The 17430-nt window shown below is 41.8% G+C and overlaps 1 protein-coding gene across 6 annotated transcripts; it reads left to right on the top strand.

The window, feature by feature from the left end:
* Positions 1 to 14: 14 nt before the first annotated feature.
* MEIG1 (meiosis/spermiogenesis associated 1) lies at positions 15 to 11105 on the top strand. 6 transcript variants are annotated; one of them, XM_058863692.1, is made up of 4 exons: positions 15 to 117; positions 2171 to 2303; positions 4156 to 4318; positions 6364 to 7875. In XM_058863692.1, exons 2-4 carry the CDS (start codon positions 2200 to 2202, stop codon positions 6490 to 6492), a joined length of 396 nt encoding a protein of 131 aa, XP_058719675.1. In that variant the 5' UTR covers positions 15 to 117; positions 2171 to 2199; the 3' UTR covers positions 6493 to 7875. The 6 variants fall into 6 exon arrangements, with proteins under 6 accessions (XP_058719675.1, XP_058719674.1, XP_058719672.1 ...); XM_058863691.1 differs by having other exon boundaries at positions 19 to 138; XM_058863689.1 differs by lacking the exon at positions 6364 to 7875 and adding an exon at positions 10505 to 11105 and having other exon boundaries at positions 22 to 284.
* The last annotated feature ends 6325 nt before the right edge of the window (positions 11106 to 17430 follow it).

Genomic DNA, 17430 nt, shown 5'->3' on the forward strand with positions numbered 1-17430 from the left:
GGTTGCCTAGTGACCGGTGGCGTGGTGAGGGGACGGCCGTGAGGGGACAGCCGTGAGAGGCGCCGCCATCGCCCCTCGGCCGCCGCTCCCCCCCTCGTGAGAAGTGTCTTGAACGTGGTTTGTGTCTCTTGAACCGAGGTGGGCCGCCTTAAGGGCTGCGTGGGCGGGTTGTGGCCATGGCGATGGGAGCAGCCTGAAGTTGTGGTCGCGGCGCAGTTGCGGATGCAGGCCGGGACGTCTGCCTGAGCACCTCGGAATGTACAAGGAACTGTCGGGTGGAGTAGGTAGAAGCCACTGGAAAGAGAGGAACTTGGATTAGATATTAGGAAGAATTTTTTTACAGTGCGGGTACTGAGGCACTGAGACAGGTTTCCCGGTGAGGTTGTGCTGCCCCAGCCCTGGGATAGTTCCAGGCCAGGTTGGATGGGGCTTTGGCCAGCCTCATCTAACGGAAGGTGCCCCTGCTCATGGCAGGGGGTTGGGACGAGATGCTCTTTAAGGTCCTTTCCAGTCCCTTGACATCCTATGAAATCTCTTACGGGCTCTCCTGAGTCCCCAAGCAGGTCCTGTGTTTGCTGACTTGGTTTAAGTGATGTAGGAAGTACAGCCTCCCGCTGCTCTGCCCCAGGGCCTCTCCTGCCTAGGGACATGAAGCTCCTTGTCCGGGCTGAGGACGCAGCAGGGCCCTCTGGTCTGCTCCTACTCTTCAGCTTCAAGTTTGCTGGAGAATATGAGTGTGCACCCTAGGTATAGCAAAATGGGTGAAGGTGCAGACACCATTCCACCCCAGCACCAGGCACACAGGCTGTGGCCCACAGTGCTGACATAGAGCCCCTCACTCATGACAGCCCTCCCCCAGTAGCTATTTTTTCAGGACACATCCTGTTCCTGCTCCAGTGGCTGGAAATTTAGTACCCCCACCTACTCCAGATAGCATAGGCCAGAGGTACCCATACCCCCAGCCAGGAGTTGGCACCAGTTTTCACTCATACACAGATCTCACCATGTACTGGCACTTTGTCCCTGCAGCACACACATGTGTGGAATAGAGAGTTTGTGCAGAGAGACAGTTAAAATTTAAGAAGCTACAATAGGGTAGGACAGTCTGTGATGATCAGATGTGGGGCTTAGCTGGGCATGTAATACTGACTGCTCCTGATTTACATAGGACAGGCGTATTTTATACTCCTTTCTGTCTATTCCTGTCTTTGTTTTTCATTGCTCCTGCACATTCCTCACAGATCTATACAGTTCCATGGATTCCCACACCTCTCCAAGTCTAGGTTGCCCTGGTTAAGTCTTAGCAGTGCAAAGTCCAGGTTGATCTCCCTGGATGTCATTCCTGTAGTTTCTTGATAGCCCATCTATTAGTGCTAGAGTTGAGGTTTATTTATCTGAGGGCTTTTTGTCAGGTCCTTGTCTCTGCATATTTTGTTTGTTTCCCCCTTTTCCCCAAATTTCCCAACTGACGAGGTCCCTGATCAGATAACCTTGCTGGAATAAACATTTTCACACTGTTCACCTGCCAACATAACCAGCCGGGTGTGGTTTTCATCACCACCTTCCTCATTTGCTGCTCAGGTTTGAGTCCCCATATATTGTTTTATGGCTTCCTCCCTTTCCTGTAACCCCATGTTGCAGTGAAAATGGTCCTTGAGTAGGTGCCCTAAGGGAGCAGACATTCTCCTCCAACAAATCCATACAGCTTGTGTAACTGTTCAGGAAACCACCATCAGCGAGCCCAGACTAGTTAGGATTCCACAGTAATTGTGTTATGATTAACATTAAAAAATGTGTTCCCAAGGCCAAACCACTCACAGTTTACCCTAAATTAGGAGCAGGCAAATATTGTCATCTTATCAAATCCACTTCACTGTTCAAAAATTCCCCTTAAATGAAAAGTGTTAATATTAAACGGAATATTTCCTTACCATTCTCTTGTCTTTATTTGGCTTTATCTGTCTGTTGTCTTTCATCTCTTCCCTGAATTCCTGGCTGGAGTACAGCTGTCCTCTGCTCTGGTACAAAGAAAACAGCTCTGTGCCTGGAACTTGGACACACAATAGACAAAGACTACAATTTTTAAATAGCAGCCTGAAAATGGGATGCTTTCATTATATGAAGTCACAAAGCTGGAACTTTCAATATATGATCTTTACTTTTTGTGCAGGGATACCTGTGGACAGGCACTGTGAATTAATGGTGACTCACGAAGAGCCAGACCTACCCACATGTCTTGAAGAAAAACATTCATTAGGTGAATCCAGCACATCCTGTAAAGAAGAACTTAAAACTAATGACATGTAAGTTATCACAAGACACTTAATTTCATTATGGCTTAGCATTTATTAAGATCTAATGTTATTGCTAATCATACTGACTCTCTAAAGTCAATATTGACTGACAACAGTTCTCATCAAACATGGATGAATAAATACAGAGATTAAAAAATCTTGTGATGGCTACAAAAGAGCCCTTTGCAGCACAGCAGAAAAAAAACCCTAACATTGAGATAGATATCTCAAAGACTACCCTAAGTTTAGAATAAGGATCTGTACTTAACCTGTTAATTTTTATTTGATACCTCATAAGCAGGTGGGAAAATTACTTTTTTATTTTAGTAAATGGCTGCTTTCAATTGCAAAATGCTGCAGTAGCTCAGGTAGAAGAATACAAGAAATAATTTAGTGTTGCCAGAAAAATGTCCTTTTACATATTTTTATTGATCTATAATAAAGTGTATTTGGTAAGAGATGAAAGCCCCTTTCTTTGTCTCCTGATGGCTGTCATACAAACAGATGACAGGTGTGCAGACTTCTTTCTGCTAGTTCCACATTGTGATAACAATAATTCTTGATATAATTTTCACAAAGATTTTTATCCTGTGGTGCGAGACTTTTTTTTCCAATTTCTGCTTTTCTAAAAGACTAGTAACATGTTGCATTTGATAAGTTTTCAGCATTCAACTTTTCAACCTCTGTTGATATAGGAACTTGCCAAGTAAAGAAATTGAGCAAGGTTTGGAGGCAGCATCATAGCCATAGGGAAGGAGACTGTATTCATCTTCCCACTGTGTAATTCAGAAGCATTCATTCCTTGGAGATGCTTTTCTAATTATGAAGCTGAAACTTGGTGACATTTCAAAACTTATCTCTGATCATACCTGCTAGGCATGATAGTGATGTGTGTGTTTTGCTTGCAGAAGCAACAAAAGTTCTATTTGTGTAGCAAAATAAGATATGCTTAGGAAAGCAAATGCAATGAAATTCAGATATAAGGCAGAAGTCAAATGATTTATTTCTTTCAATGTAGTTCAAATCCATCCCTGGTGACTATCCACTGTCTGCAGATTTTTTTATTGGTTTTTTGTTGCTGTTGTTTTTCGGGTTTGGGTTTGCTTTTTTTTTTTTCATTTACCTATTTAATTAATTTTCTTTTCAGCTTGAGTTTCAGCTTGTCCCACTTCTGCTCTTTTCAGATTTAGCAGTTGATTAACCTGCTTCCTATGTCCCAGCAAGCTGAACAAATGTGTTTTGTTTGAGGAGGAAGTCAGTGGCAGTCAGTTTGACTGGGCAAAGGTAGAAAGGAGTGAATTCTGGCAGGCTGTGTGCCTTGTCTCTTTATCCAGTTTATCTCTGAAGACCTTATCTCTGTCATTGGCATTGTGACTATGTCACTGACTGTGCCTTTCTCCTTTCCCCTCCTCTTCCATCCTGAGTGTTTGCTGTTCTTCAGTAACAGCCCAGATCTTCATTCTGTCATTCCCAGTTTGGACCCAGTTTTGGTGTCACCTCAGGGGCAAGAAAGAAAAATCTGGACATCTGCCTGCCCACCCCAAGGGGACAGCAACTGCAAAGATGTGAAATTCAAAAATACTGCATTTAATATTTTTTTTAATACATCAATATGCACAATTAAATTTTAGGAAGTTTGAGTTGAGATATATATGGAAGCACAGACAAACTGTGTTTGTTTGAGATCAAGTAATGCATTTAATTTGATTCCAACTGCTTATAACTTTTTCCTTTTTTAACCTCAGACCTTGAACTCTGTAATTCCTTTATTTTAAAATTTTGTTCTATCCATAACTCTATGTCCCCAACAAAATCACTTGCTTCTCTCTTCTCTATTTAATTTTTTCAAGTCTAATTTCAGGAATATGTCTGAAGTTTCTGAAGTCATGACAAAAGCTGACATCAAACCAAAATCTATGCATCGTGCCAAAATATGGTCAGATAATGTAGAGAACTTATACAGATTTCAGCAAGCTGGATACAGAGATGAGGTGGAATATAAACAAGTGAAACAAGTTGATGAGGTAAGATGTAGAACTTTGTAAGAGTTACTATTTTAAACTTCTCTCTCATGTAAAATGATTAAATAAAAATGGAGGTGCTGCTTATTTCCTTTCATTTAAGCTAGGTTCTGATACACTATGTTTCCTCACAGGTCGGACTTGAGCTCTTGAGCTGTTGTTAACTGTGTAGAATAATTAATTTCACAGAAGTGAAACAGAAACAATACCCAGCCTGTGTTTTGCTCCCCTTCTCTGATGCATTTAGAAGCATCACAGATCTCTTTGAACAGATGTAGCTGATCTCCAAAGGAATAATTCTGTGTTGAGGGAAGAAATATTTCAAAGTGAATTCTCTGAAGCTTCCCCACTAGTCTGTCAGTAGATCTGATAGGAAGTTTGTTGATCATCCATGGAGTCAGTCCTGTGTGAAGCTATTGCTTCAGTTTATAGTTGGATTGTGTGGTAGCACAGTCAGGTTTTGTGCACTCTCAGAACTTGGCCTCTATCAAATTGATGTCCACAATGGAACTATTTGATGCCAGCTGTACTAAAGGCAGTTGTGACAAGCTCTTGTCAACACCAAGGACTTGTGCCTCTGCTCGCTACAGTTGGTGGTGATGCTCCTCAGCACATCAAATGAGCTATTGATTAGTGGCCAAATATCCAGCAGCTACTCAATGTTCAAAATAGCAGCCAAAAGGTTAATACAATAAACAATATGTCATTTTTATTACACCTCTGTAATTTATCTTCCCAATCAGCAAATATAGTATGAAGAACACCCTTTTAAAATATGTTGACTTCCTGTGCACGTAAGAAACCACAGAATGTTCCAAGAAATTCACTCCCCATCCATTTAACTCAAAACACAGCAAAACATGTTGATGTGCATAATAAGATACAGTTTATTATTTTATTGTGGGCTCTGACTACTGCAAAGGATGTGGTATAATCTTCAGTAATTGCAGAAGAAAATCACATAATTATTGTGGTAGGATCTGTGTGTTTAAGATTTATGGCAAGGCACAACCACTGGGAGTTAAACTCTGATGAAAGTTAAAGAATACCACTGACTTGTAATGTGAGTGTGCATTCTGTTCCTGCCTGCCAGGGCCTGGCAGTGATTCTCTTTCAACTTACATGTTCTGAAATGTCTTGTTTAGTCCATATTAGGTTTTTATAATGCAGTTGTTACTAAAGATGCAATTATAATGTAGGTGGAATGAATATTAAGGCTGTTATGTTTAGACAGACAATGCAAATCACACAGCTGTATGCCTGAAGTCACAAAGTGAGTGATGAAACCACTTCTGGGGCTCTCCAATTAGAGAACGCTCTAGTCTGACATCCTGTTGTCAGCTCTGCCTGGAAGAGAAATAAGATGCTTATTATCTGATTTTTAAGGTTTAGTTTAATCAGAAGCAGTCATAGATGCTCAAGCTGAAAGAGCTACTAAAGCCATAAATCTGTTGAACATGCAAATGCTGAAGCCTTTAATTGAAAGCTTTAAGCTGTGGAACAGTGAAGAGCACCAGGGTGATGCTGGGTTTATGTGGGGCTCATCCCACTGTCTTTGAGACTGATACAGTCTGCAGCTTACTTTATTTTCATGAAATTTCTAATGAAAAGCACATTTTTCATGGTCAGAAGGATCTGAAAGAAACGTAAGTGTATGTCAGTCTTACAGAAGCAGACTCTTGCAACCTCTCAGATTACTGAATAACTGAATAGCATCAATATTATTGGTGCTATTGTTATATTCCTAAACAAGATGTTTTAAAAACTTTGACTTGCCCAATTTTAAATTAGCCGGATAAATATCCTTAGATTCCTATTTCTAGGCTTTTCAAATCACATAACTTTATACTAAACCTGAACACTGGTTTCTGTCATCTTGTTCTCAATCTGTTTTTAAAAGTTCAGCAACTTAATAGAAAAGTAGTGTTTAGATGCAAATGAGGGTTTCCTATGGAAGTAGATCCTATATTCCTTGCAATATCATGCACAAACATCATTTAATGTGAGAACATTCAGGTGATTTTATATCCTTTTTGTTCTGCTTATAGGTAGAGTGCTGGCCAGAAACTGGATTTGTTAAGAAACTTCAGAGAAGGGACAATACATTCTATTATTACAATAGGCAAAGAGAATGTGAAGACAAAGATGTCCATAAAGTGAAAGTTTATGTGTATTAGTATTGTTACTGTTCTAGTTGGTTTGTTTTCATATATTGTTTCTTAGGACCTGTAAGTAAATGAATTATGTAGTCTGGCTTACCTTAAGTATCCATGTCATTCTTAGATAGAAAAGAAACTGCTGAAGAAACCTGAGCTATAGACATAGAAACTTCACTTTTTCCTTCCTACAACCAAAAGTCTTATTATTCCTCATTTTCCTGGTTACAAATGCTTTGACATAAAGCTGAAAAGCTGGTAAATGGACATTGTACATTTCAATTAAATGCATAACATCCATTGTAAATACAGACATCAATCTTTATTCCAAAGAATATAATCTTGTTGACACTGGTTAATGTCAGCCACAGTCTCTTGGTGTAGCTAAGGGTTATGAGACTCCAAAGGGCCAAAGTGAGGCCAGAGCACTGACTAACATTTCCTTGGAGCAGAGTAAGAAAAACAAGCAAAGAATTTAAGTGAAGGACACTGAACAATCAAGTAACAATGGCAAGTGCTGAGCTACAGATAAAAGGATAGGTTATTGTGGTAGAAAGAGTCACAACAGAAATGTCTTTCTGTCTATCCCCAAAGTATTTTTGACAGATGCCAGTGTTAATTACTCAAAGAGGAAATATTAATTGACTTAGTAGCATATGCCTTCTTGCAGGGGTGGACTGTGGATTCACAGGTGTTGGGAACATGGAGTATAAAACTCCAAGGAGAACATGAAATCCACGCTCGATAATATTTAGGGGGAAGTGACCTACACAGATAAGTGGGATTTCTGAGCAGAATTCATTTCATCTAACTTCAAATGTCACATTATCAACATCCACACCTGATCCTGATCCTGTAGTTTGGATGGCCTTTATTCTGAACAGAGAGAAGCTCTTGTGGGCACAATTAATTTCTTTTAAGTGCAGCTATGTAACATTTTCTTTGAATGTGAAATCAGCTCTGCAGCAACTGGCCATACCTGGGCTACTGAGACACTCAATGAAGATGAGGGACTGTACTTACCTTCACTTATGAAGGGATTTAATTAAAATACTTTGAGATGCCAAAACTCTTGATAATTGACCAGTAGAGAAGATTGTTATGTAAACCAGTAGGTGTGTTTGTGATAGTTTCATAAAAATTCATTTTAATATTTCCTATCTCTACTGTTGAACGACGGTATCTAAACTTAGTTTTAGGCATTAATTAGTAGTGTATATTTGACCACCTATCTTATGGATATTCTTAATTTATTTGAACCTAAGATGGAGGCAGACTCAAGAAATAGAGGACTTACAGCTCCTAAGCGAAATAAGTAGTATGGGTGCAATATTTAAAAGACCTTATTGACTATGACTGGTGATGATCTCCTCATCTTATTTAGACTATTTGTGATGTTTTAACTTAAATTTATATGAGCTCTGTTAAAGAAATGACTGAAAGATATTCTGAAGCAACTATGAAACATATTTCCGGAAGGTATTAATGCAATATAAAGAGAGAGTTACTGCAATGTTGAGAAATAAAGCATGGCTACAGTGAATGTCATTTCAGCCTTTCATTATGATTTCTTTTACACTTGAGTGCTCTGGATGTACTTTTTTAATACAGGACTTTTTGCATACTTTGCAGTTAAATAGTGGGAACAGAACAATTACCAGATAACCCATCTATTTTGTCTTTGTCTAAACTTTAGTTTAGTGGATCTCACGTTGTTAACTTTATAGATTCCTAAAAACAAAATATTCCAGTGGTCATGAAAACAGCCTTTAAAGAATTTTAAAAAAATAGATATGTTGTATAGCCAGCTCAAATTTATTGTCAGAAATTACTGCTATCAGCACAAACAGAAGAAGTGAGAACATTTGGTACAGCCATTTTCTAAGCCTGTAAAAAAGACATAACTGGGCATTTGAGAAAATGAATTAAAACTGCAGGTAACTTCTTAGGATTTAATGTGGATTTTTTTCCTCAAGAAAGATTTTTAAAAGCTGAAACACATATAAGAGATTATTCTGGGATTCCTTCATTTTACCTGACTACTACTCAATATTTTTGCAATATTGCTGGATGTTTCTGTCTGTATTTTAAAACCATGAGTGTGCATTTCATGCAGTCCATGGATATTTCACTTCAAACAAGTAGCATGGACATGGGAATTCATGTTCTATTTAATATGAGTTGACAGATCCTACCCACTTTGAGAGAGTAAATTACCTAGGTATTACTTATATTTTTCAGCATTGTCAGTGTGAAAATGATTGAATGTCACTGTGATATTTTAAAGATTCACAGGATGAAGAAGAAAGACAAGCCTTGTAATTAGTAAGAGCAGTTTACAAAGATGGCCTCTGTCAAGACTGTGGTGAATTGGGGAGTTCTCTCAGTTTATTAGTGAAACAGCAGGTTTTGTGCTGGCAGTCTTGATTTCAGTTATAATTATCTTTTGACATCCAATTCATGTTAAACTTAAGGTAATGTGACCACTCCTCCAGCCTGCCACAGTTCCTCCTGACCGGGCTTTGGCGTTCGGCTGTGCTGGCTGAGCATGAAGCTGATATTTGAGTTCCAACAGTTTCCTCTGCTGCCTGTGCACTGGATGTATCTTTCACTCAGAAGCGTGTCAAAAGAACTCAGGGTTTTCTCTTATCTGATACATCTGTAACTGAAATAGTCCTACCCCAGTTTAAGCAGGTGGAGAACTGTGGTCTTATTTGTCTCAAGCTAAGTTATGAAGGACTTAGTGTCAGAACTAAGTGATCTGGGGAAGCTGTGCTTCATTTAAGGGTGACACAACTTATCAACATAAATAACTTCTGAATATCATTATACAAACTTTTTTACTGAATTTTAAAGAGCTGAAGCACATATCTCAAGTTTTATTGCCTAGAGATGAAAATATGTGCTATTTTTCTGATTGGAGTCTTAGTAAAAAAGAATTCTGTAAAAAATACTTTCCCAGGTACTTATCTGTTGGTATTTCTTCTGTCAGGGAATACTGTATTGCTCCTAATGGCCGTTTGCAGCAGCTCAAGGAATGGCTCTCTGTTAGCTTGCAGTTGCCTAAGACTGATCTACTTGGTCTAATTCTAATCATCTTCATAGCTTTTTACAAGAAGAATAATTCTTTCTGTGCCTCTTGAAGCTCATAAGAGTAGGGAAAACAAAGTTCCAAGACCTACTTTTCAGGCTTTGTGTTTGACAGCTATGAAATGGCAAGAGTGCAGCCTTGTGTGTTCCAGGCTGGTGTGCTCTGTTTTTCAGGCTTTACTGGAATCCATTATGGAACTGTATTTTCTGTCAGAGATGCTGTGGTTGTTTGATTGCTTTGCAGTCACAGCAGCTCAAAGCTCCACACAGAAGGATGGTAGAAATGGTTTTTGTTTTCACTTAGGCACCTGAATGGACAGTTGTTTTTCCATCTCTGAAGACAGGTGAACCTCAACCTTTTGGTTTTCAAACATGGTTCCCTTGTTTCAAAGTGTTGAAAATGGTTTGCCTCAAACTGATTAAAAACAACTTTCTAACTCAGCAGCTGCTGGTGCTGCTGTTCCTCACACTGTTGATACAAATGAAGGCTGCCTGAAAGTAGCTGGAATAGAGTTCCCTTATGCTCCTTGCAGGTTCTCTCCTGGTACCCCAGTTCCTCTGAATTTATCTGACTCATTGGGTCTGCTTTCTCAGTAGCCTGCCTGTGCTAAGCACCTCTTGGCAACTGTAATTACTTAAAAACCCACAATTTCTTTCTTGTTGCAATTGAGCCTTTGAGTTTAATTCAAGTCTGAAGTACAGCACCCTTACAAACAGCTTTTGGGATGGTGACTGGGGAATGTCTACTGACAGCAGAGTTCCAGGGTGGCACCCAAAAAAATCACTGCAATGTGACTTTGAACAAGCATAATAATTTTTAAGGATGCTTTGTTCTGCCAGTGTATTTACATCTCTCAATGTTTAACATCTTGATGTTTGCTGCTTGTTACTTTTGTGGCTCCTTTTTCCCCTCAATACTCTTCCATATTCTCTGCCTTCACAGGCACTCCACACTCATGGATCTCTTGAAAAGCCTGTCCAGTGTCCTCTGTCCTGGCTCCCTCAATCAGCCCTGGCTCATACCTTGAGGCTTCCAGGGGCTGGCACCCAACCAAGGTAATTAAGGATAGGATTTAATAAGAAGGCAGGCCAGACTGCATGGATCAGGGCCAGGGCCCAGCCAGGTCACTGTCCTGCCCAAATGCTTGCTGTCATGTCTGATCCCTCCAGCCTCCTTCCTTATCATCTTCACATACTTGTTCCCTGATCCTTCCCTTCTTGTGTCTTTGGTCGTTTCCGTAAATGTCCTGTAGTAAGTTTTGTTCATTCCCCCAAGCTCCCTCAAATACACCTCTAATTTCACACTAACCACGCGTTCTCCATCTCACCAGTTACAATACTGGGGCAGATCCTCTCCGAATCCAGATTAGCTCCTTTAATGGCCCATCAATCAGTGCCTGGCAAGCTCTGGCTTCCCTTATTGTCTGTCTAATCACCTGCTCATTAATGGTTGTGTGCCTGTACGTTAAATCACTGTTTTCCCTCGTTATTTGTTATTTCTGTGATACTGAATAACCAAACAATTTACTGAAGCAGATGCTCTCCAGTTTCACACGTCCTGTGGCAGGCTCCCCGAGGCAGGCGCTCGGCTGCGCTCCAAGGGGCGGTGGAGAGGCACCCACGCACTCGAGCCCCGCGGTGCTGCTGCAGCTGCCCGGGCAGGCGGCAGCTCTAGGGACGTGCAGATACGGGGAAGGAAGGGAATGCCGAGAAGCAGGAGGAGGGGGAAGGGGAGACAAAGGAAGAAGGGAACGGGTTCAGGGAAGGACGAGAAGGTTAAAGAGTCAAGCACACAGATGCATCAGCATTTTGCCAGCAATCTCGTACCCACAGAAACCTCCTCCCCTGCTGGCAGGGGACTCTTGCTGGTTGGGGAGGTAGGATGTGGTCCCAGCTCCTCGCTGCAGATGCTCCTTCCGCCTTGGCAGGAGTACCAAATACCTCGTCCGAGGAGGAGCTGTCCTGCTCAGGTGGATAAACTGCTGGCAGCTGTTTAGGGGATGGAGCAAAAAGCAGGGGGACTGGATATATGGCAGGTTCTTCGTGTTTGCCCGAGGTGTCTGGAGGATGTCTGCTGTGCTGTCATGGGGAGCATCCTCATGCCAAGTACACGATGTTCCAGCCAGGGCTGGGATGTGAGTGAGGAGGAGCCAGCAGGTGGGCTGTGAGTGCGAGGAGATAAGTGCTAGGATGCTGTGCCTGGAGAGATGGGCTGGAGCCAGGCACACGCAGCACAGGGATGTGTTGGGCAGAATTTCTGAAGAAAAGAGCCTGGTGTACCTGCAGATTAAGCTCTTTCCGTGGCTCTGGTTTCCTGAAGTTACAGACAGTGGAGCTCTTGCTCTGTGGTGGTTACAACCTGCCAACTCCTATCCTAACCTCTCTGAGAGATACACGCCCATCTTGTTCAGAAGGAACTTGAGTGACAATCCAGAAGGACCCTTCTTACCCCCACTGGACTCTTCAAAAAGGAGGAGGTCTGTGTACCAGAGCTGCAAGACTATTGTTTGGAGGAGATGCTAATTTAAAACATGTAATAGCTTTTCGATAGACTATCACAACTTTGGTGTCAGCAAATGAGAAAGATTACTACACTTGCAACTACAAGGACAGAGATTTATTTAAAACACCAGTTGATTAATATGTTGTCAGACCAGAGTAATACTTCAACAGAGAAGATAGATAGGTAGATGGATGACAAACAGATGGACAGATCTGAAGGATGAGTTCAGAAGAGGTGTTTAGAAGAGATATTCATTGCCATAGAATGTATATTGCTAACAGATTATTGAGAATGGAAGGCAAAAGAAACAGAAGCAATATAAGAACTTAGGTATGTTATAGACAGTAAGAAGACACAAAACTATCACTGGGAATCTTAACTTGGGAGTAGCTGCTCTGTTATTTACAATCTTACCATTTGTATGCATCAGATGGTAAAAACATCACACCAAATGTTCATAATTCTTGCTTTATTGTATCAGAGCAAGGTAGTAGATTAAATAATTTACCATCTGTAGTTGAGGAAGATGTAAAACATCACCTACTAAATACAAACACCTTCAGTTCAGAAGTCTGGGGTCATGTACACTTCCAGTCTTAAGACCAGTAGCTCAGTACTCTCATTTCACTAATTTTAGATCTTAACAAACTTTGGAAAACTGGAGAGGTGGCAGAGGACTGATGGAGGGTCAGCATGAACCAATACTTAAAAGGGAATGATACTAGATTGGATAAACAGACTCTAATTGGTGATAAATTAATGAAGTGCTTACTTACACTGGGACTCTGTCAATAGAGGTTAATAAGTATTTTCCACTGTGCTTCACTGATCAGACACATCTTGTCTGATACAGACAAGGTGGATACGGAGATGTAAGACAGATACAGAGCAGGCAGAGGTTTTGTTCCTGGAACATTATTTTACTGCCTGACGACTAACACAGTTTCCAAACCCTGTCATCAGTGTCAGCCCAGAGTTCCCTGACTATAAGCATTGACTTGTGCTGTGTGAGACCCCGAGATGAGAGTTCACACCTCGTACCTGGGATGGAGCCCTCTGCCCTCAGACTCTGTGAAATCCATAAACTTCAGTAAGATAACAGCTCCCTTGTGCAAATAGGATTTGCATGACTTGCTTTTCAATTCAGAGGCTGTAGCCATTGCAGGTTTTGAATTGCCTATGCCCATGGAGAAGAAAAAAGCCTGTGGCTGGGGCAGTGCCAGCTGGAAACATTTCAGCAGAAGAGGCAGCAGTCTGGATTTCAGGCAGATGTTTTAGTCAGCCTCTGGCTAGCCATTGTTTAATGGAGTAATGTGCCTCAGGAACATGAAATTTTGGAAGAAAATCTTCTCTTGGATGTGCTTGGCTGACAGGTAGGCTTGAGGTGGCTTGGGAAGATGGATGAGCCACACAGACCCTCGCTGCAGGTGGGATGACCTCTCAAAGCATGCTTGCTGTGGGTAAAGAAGGTTTTTCATCTCGCCTCTGTGCAGAGAATCACAAAATCCTGCATTTTGAGGCTGTGGTAATGCCAAAGGGGAGCATATGCACATAATAAGGAAGGACAAATAGGTGGATATTTTTGTGTCCATCCCACTGTGGAAAGCTTAAATGACAAGATGGAAATTCTGCAAAATCAGGAGGCGGTACTGCTGCTCTGGATTCTTTTGCTATTCAAAGTAGCTTTTTTCCTTCTTGAAGATCAGTACCAATGTAGATTGCCCTGTGATGTTCCTGCCACCCTTGGTGGGGTGATGGGTGATGTCTGATGGGCTGTTTTGCTGTTCAGCTGGTCTGTAACTACCGGTGTCACACCGAGCTCTATCCTCTGCTCTTCAAAGGGGTGTTTTGAAGCAGTGCCACAGCTTCTGCCCCACTTAATGTCTGACACCAGCTCAGAGGAGCAGTTGGTAAACTGCTTATACATCTATCAGAAACCCAGGAGGGAAATTTATATATGCATACACATGCATATATTAATGAAACATTTATCTTTTTGAACATATTTTTTCTCAAAAATAAAAAATATTGAGGACGTTTTTCTCTAAATCTATCGAATGCTGACTCTCGGTTGAGATTTTGGAGCATGAAGGAGCAGATGGGAAAGCTGCTGCAATGCATTAAGTAAGATAATGTAAAAGAGGGAGAATCCACAATCCTCATAAAACTCAAATTCTGAAAAATCCACAACAGAATGAAGATTATAATGAATAATTCAGACAGTACATCCTTGAATGAGAATGCTTCAACTTCTTCATTTGCTCAGTCTCTCATCTGATCTCCAAGAGCTAAACATAAATGTGGAAAAAGTGAAATAAATAGTTTTTCAGAACCATTTGAAGTCCTGTGCCTGCACTCCAGAGCTCGGAGGGATGCCATGGGCTGAGGTTTGCACTGGATCTGTGAGCTTGTGCCTCCCTCTGCTGACTGCCTCCCCAGACCTCTCCTTGGCTGCAAATCATGAAAGGCCATGGTTGTTTTTCCACTCCTGCTGGGCAGATGATCCTCCCCATGTTCAAGCAATGAATAAAGTCTGGGGAGTTGTTGGATACAGGCTGCTCATATCAGCCACATGGTGCCAGTGGGTGTCACCCCAGCAGTCCTGTGTTCCCTTTGTGGCATCTGTCCCATGGGTCCCAGTGCCACTCAGGTACTTCATTAACTCTAAATTAAGGCATCCTTGTTTAGAGGAAAAACTCTGAAAGCAGTAAGGCAGAAGCTCAAGGAAAGTTACCAAAACTGAAAGATGCAGGCAGATTATCACTAGATTATACCTGGGGCATACTGGAAATACTTCACTGAATTTTGATTTTGTCTTATTTTGTGGTGTGGGGTTTTGTTTTTTTGGTGTTCTGTTGTTTGTTTTTTTTTTTTAAGTTTGAATATGTCTGTAACACCACTTGGTACCAGTTTTAAAACCTTTTGGTCCCTATAGGCATCTACCAAGTAAACCTGACTGTGGGAACTGCAAAACTTAAAGGTTTTGGATTCTCTTCTCCTTTCAGACACTCTCTACAGAAACTTCCTGTCCTCTCAGCAGAACATGTGCCCCCAGCAAAGGCAAGGAATGTACAATCCCAGCATGGCAGGATTAACTGAAAATCATGCCCCTTGCTCTGAGGGGAGGACCATGCTGGCTGTCCTCGAGCTGGGTGTCCCTTGATGATCTGCCAGGGTCGGGTGACCCTTTCTGTAGACAGAGTCAAACCCAACTCTTTTGGAATGATCAAGAGGGATCTCAGTGTTGTAAATATCTTGTCCATTTCCTCATGTTGGGAGCTGATAAAGATAAGATTAAAGTCTGTTCTAACAAACCAGGTTTGTTAGTCAGGTTTCCTTTGGACTTGAAGACAGATGAAAACAGCTCCTGGATGCCTTAGGAGTTTTGTGTTGTGGAAGCATTGTTAGGAAACTGAGAAAGCTGCTATCCTTTCAAAGTAAAGTGTGCCAAGTAGAACAGCCCCAGGGCCATCCTGCTGGGAGCTGAGGGCTGATTTAATAGTGCAAAAACCAATTACCAGGCTGTAATCAGTAATGGCTGTGTTGGGAAGCTAAAATCACTACAGGGAAAGAGACGGGAGAGCAGGGTCTGCTCTTGCTGGAGCTGAGACCCAGATAAATGGCAGCAGAAAGCCCCTGCTACCAAAGAGTTATGGCATAAATTGATGCATTAGAAGCCCCAGTGCATTAGATCACTGGAAAGGACGCACAGAGCATCCGGGAGCCAGGTCAGTGAAGGGCTGAAGGCAGCACTGCCTGCCCAGATGAGTTACTGACCTCCACCCTGGGACTCCAACAGCCAGCTAGTGAGTTACAGAGGCAGCAGCAGCAGTGACCGTGATATATAATTATCCTTGGAATATATTGAAATTTTCATATATGTGCTGAGTTAAACCTTCACCCAGAGTGCAGAGAAAAACACATGATGACTTTTAATAGAAATAAAATATTAGACAGGAGAAAGCATATAGTCTTTTATAATCAATGGTGCTGATGTTCTGAAGAGATTCCAAAGCTCTCTGCAATTTATGGGCCAAATCTGTTTCTAGAAAGTAATGCCAGGAATATTTTTGAGGAAGGAGAGCTAAAGCTCGGCATGTAAACCTTGGAACTGCTGTAACAGACACAGCCAGCTGTGATAAATGTAAAACACACTAAATAACACCAAGGGAGTTGTATCCAAGCTGAGCAGTAAAAATCTTTCCAATGTTAAACCATGCAAGATTTCCTTGGATATTACTTCCTCCATTAAAAAGCAGGTTGTTTTTTATTTCAGACCTGAGAAGCATAGGTACTTTCCACTGAAGATTGATATACTTACTCTGAATTGTAGAAAGAAGTGAATCTGTTTGGTCTGTTACATTAGTAGCTCAATCAGACGCTCATCAAATTACAGCTGCTGTCTATGAAGTGATTACATCACCCAGGAAGAACTTTGATGCACAACTGAGTGGTCCAGGTGGGAGAAATGTAGATTAGTTAAGTGGAGAAGATGTGTAGCACTCAAAAAACCAAGATATTCTAATAAAATATGGGCTGAGAAATAAGTAACTCCCTTGTTCCAATATTCACTGACTATTGATTCATTGACTATTATGTGCAAGTAGTAATTTGTGGTTTTCAGCAATTTTTGCCTGTGTTTTGCATTTGTTTTCAGTTATTCAGTGGATGTGGACAAAGGTTATGTCCCTTTGTCCCACAGAGCCATAACTCCCAGGTATAAGTGCAGTACATGATGCCGGGCACTGCCACAGTCACCCCCCTTCAGCACTGCCATGCCCCACCCAGACCCTACAACCCACTCAATATATAATCTGGACACAGCCAGAGCCTGCCCAGGAATATAATTAATATCCAAGTACTGAAAAGGAGCACAGAACTAACTGTTCTGTAGGTCAAGAGCACTTGTGTTTCAGGAAGCCACATCCTTCATACCATGGGATTGTTTTTTTCCAAGTGGCTCAAGAGGACATGAAGAGTTTCTCCACTGAGTGCTGGAGACCTTTCTTCCCCAGCGCTTACCCTGGGAATGACTGCTGGAGGTTACAGGAGGCCTTTGTGCCTTCCCACCCAGTTCTTCAGCTCAGGACACTTGAAACTGTGGCAATTGTCCAGCCTTACTCGAATTCAGTACTTTTCACCTTTGAAGCGGCGGTGCTTTGGTCTCGGAGCGCGTTGAGCGCAGAGGCTGAGAGCAGATCGAGTGCTCCCGTGTGCACAGCACGGCCCCAGGTCAAGCGGCCCCGGCAGCACTTGTGACCTAAAATGACAGAAATGTTTCGCAAGAGAAGTGGCTGATTTCGCTGGGCTCTTGCTCAAGAGCTGGGGAGCTCCCAGGAGCCCTGAGCAGCGGCCGACGGGAGACC

The sequence above is a fragment of the Poecile atricapillus genome, chromosome W, assembly GCF_030490865.1.
Source record: "Poecile atricapillus isolate bPoeAtr1 chromosome W, bPoeAtr1.hap1, whole genome shotgun sequence".
NCBI lineage: Eukaryota > Metazoa > Chordata > Aves > Passeriformes > Paridae > Poecile > Poecile atricapillus.

What these genes read in the sequence shown, in the direction of transcription:
- MEIG1 (XM_058863688.1), top strand. Translation starts at nt 257, where the DNA reads ATGTACAAGGAACTGTCGGGTGGAGTAG. An exon ending in GGAACTGTCGGGTGGAGTAG is followed by an intron (nt 285 to 2,170) that starts GTAGAAGCCACT and finishes CTTTTTGTGCAG; the next exon opens with GGATACCTGTGGACAGGCAC. An exon ending in AAGTGAAACAAGTTGATGAG is followed by an intron (nt 4,319 to 6,363) that starts GTAAGATGTAGA and finishes TTCTGCTTATAG; the next exon opens with GTAGAGTGCTGGCCAGAAAC.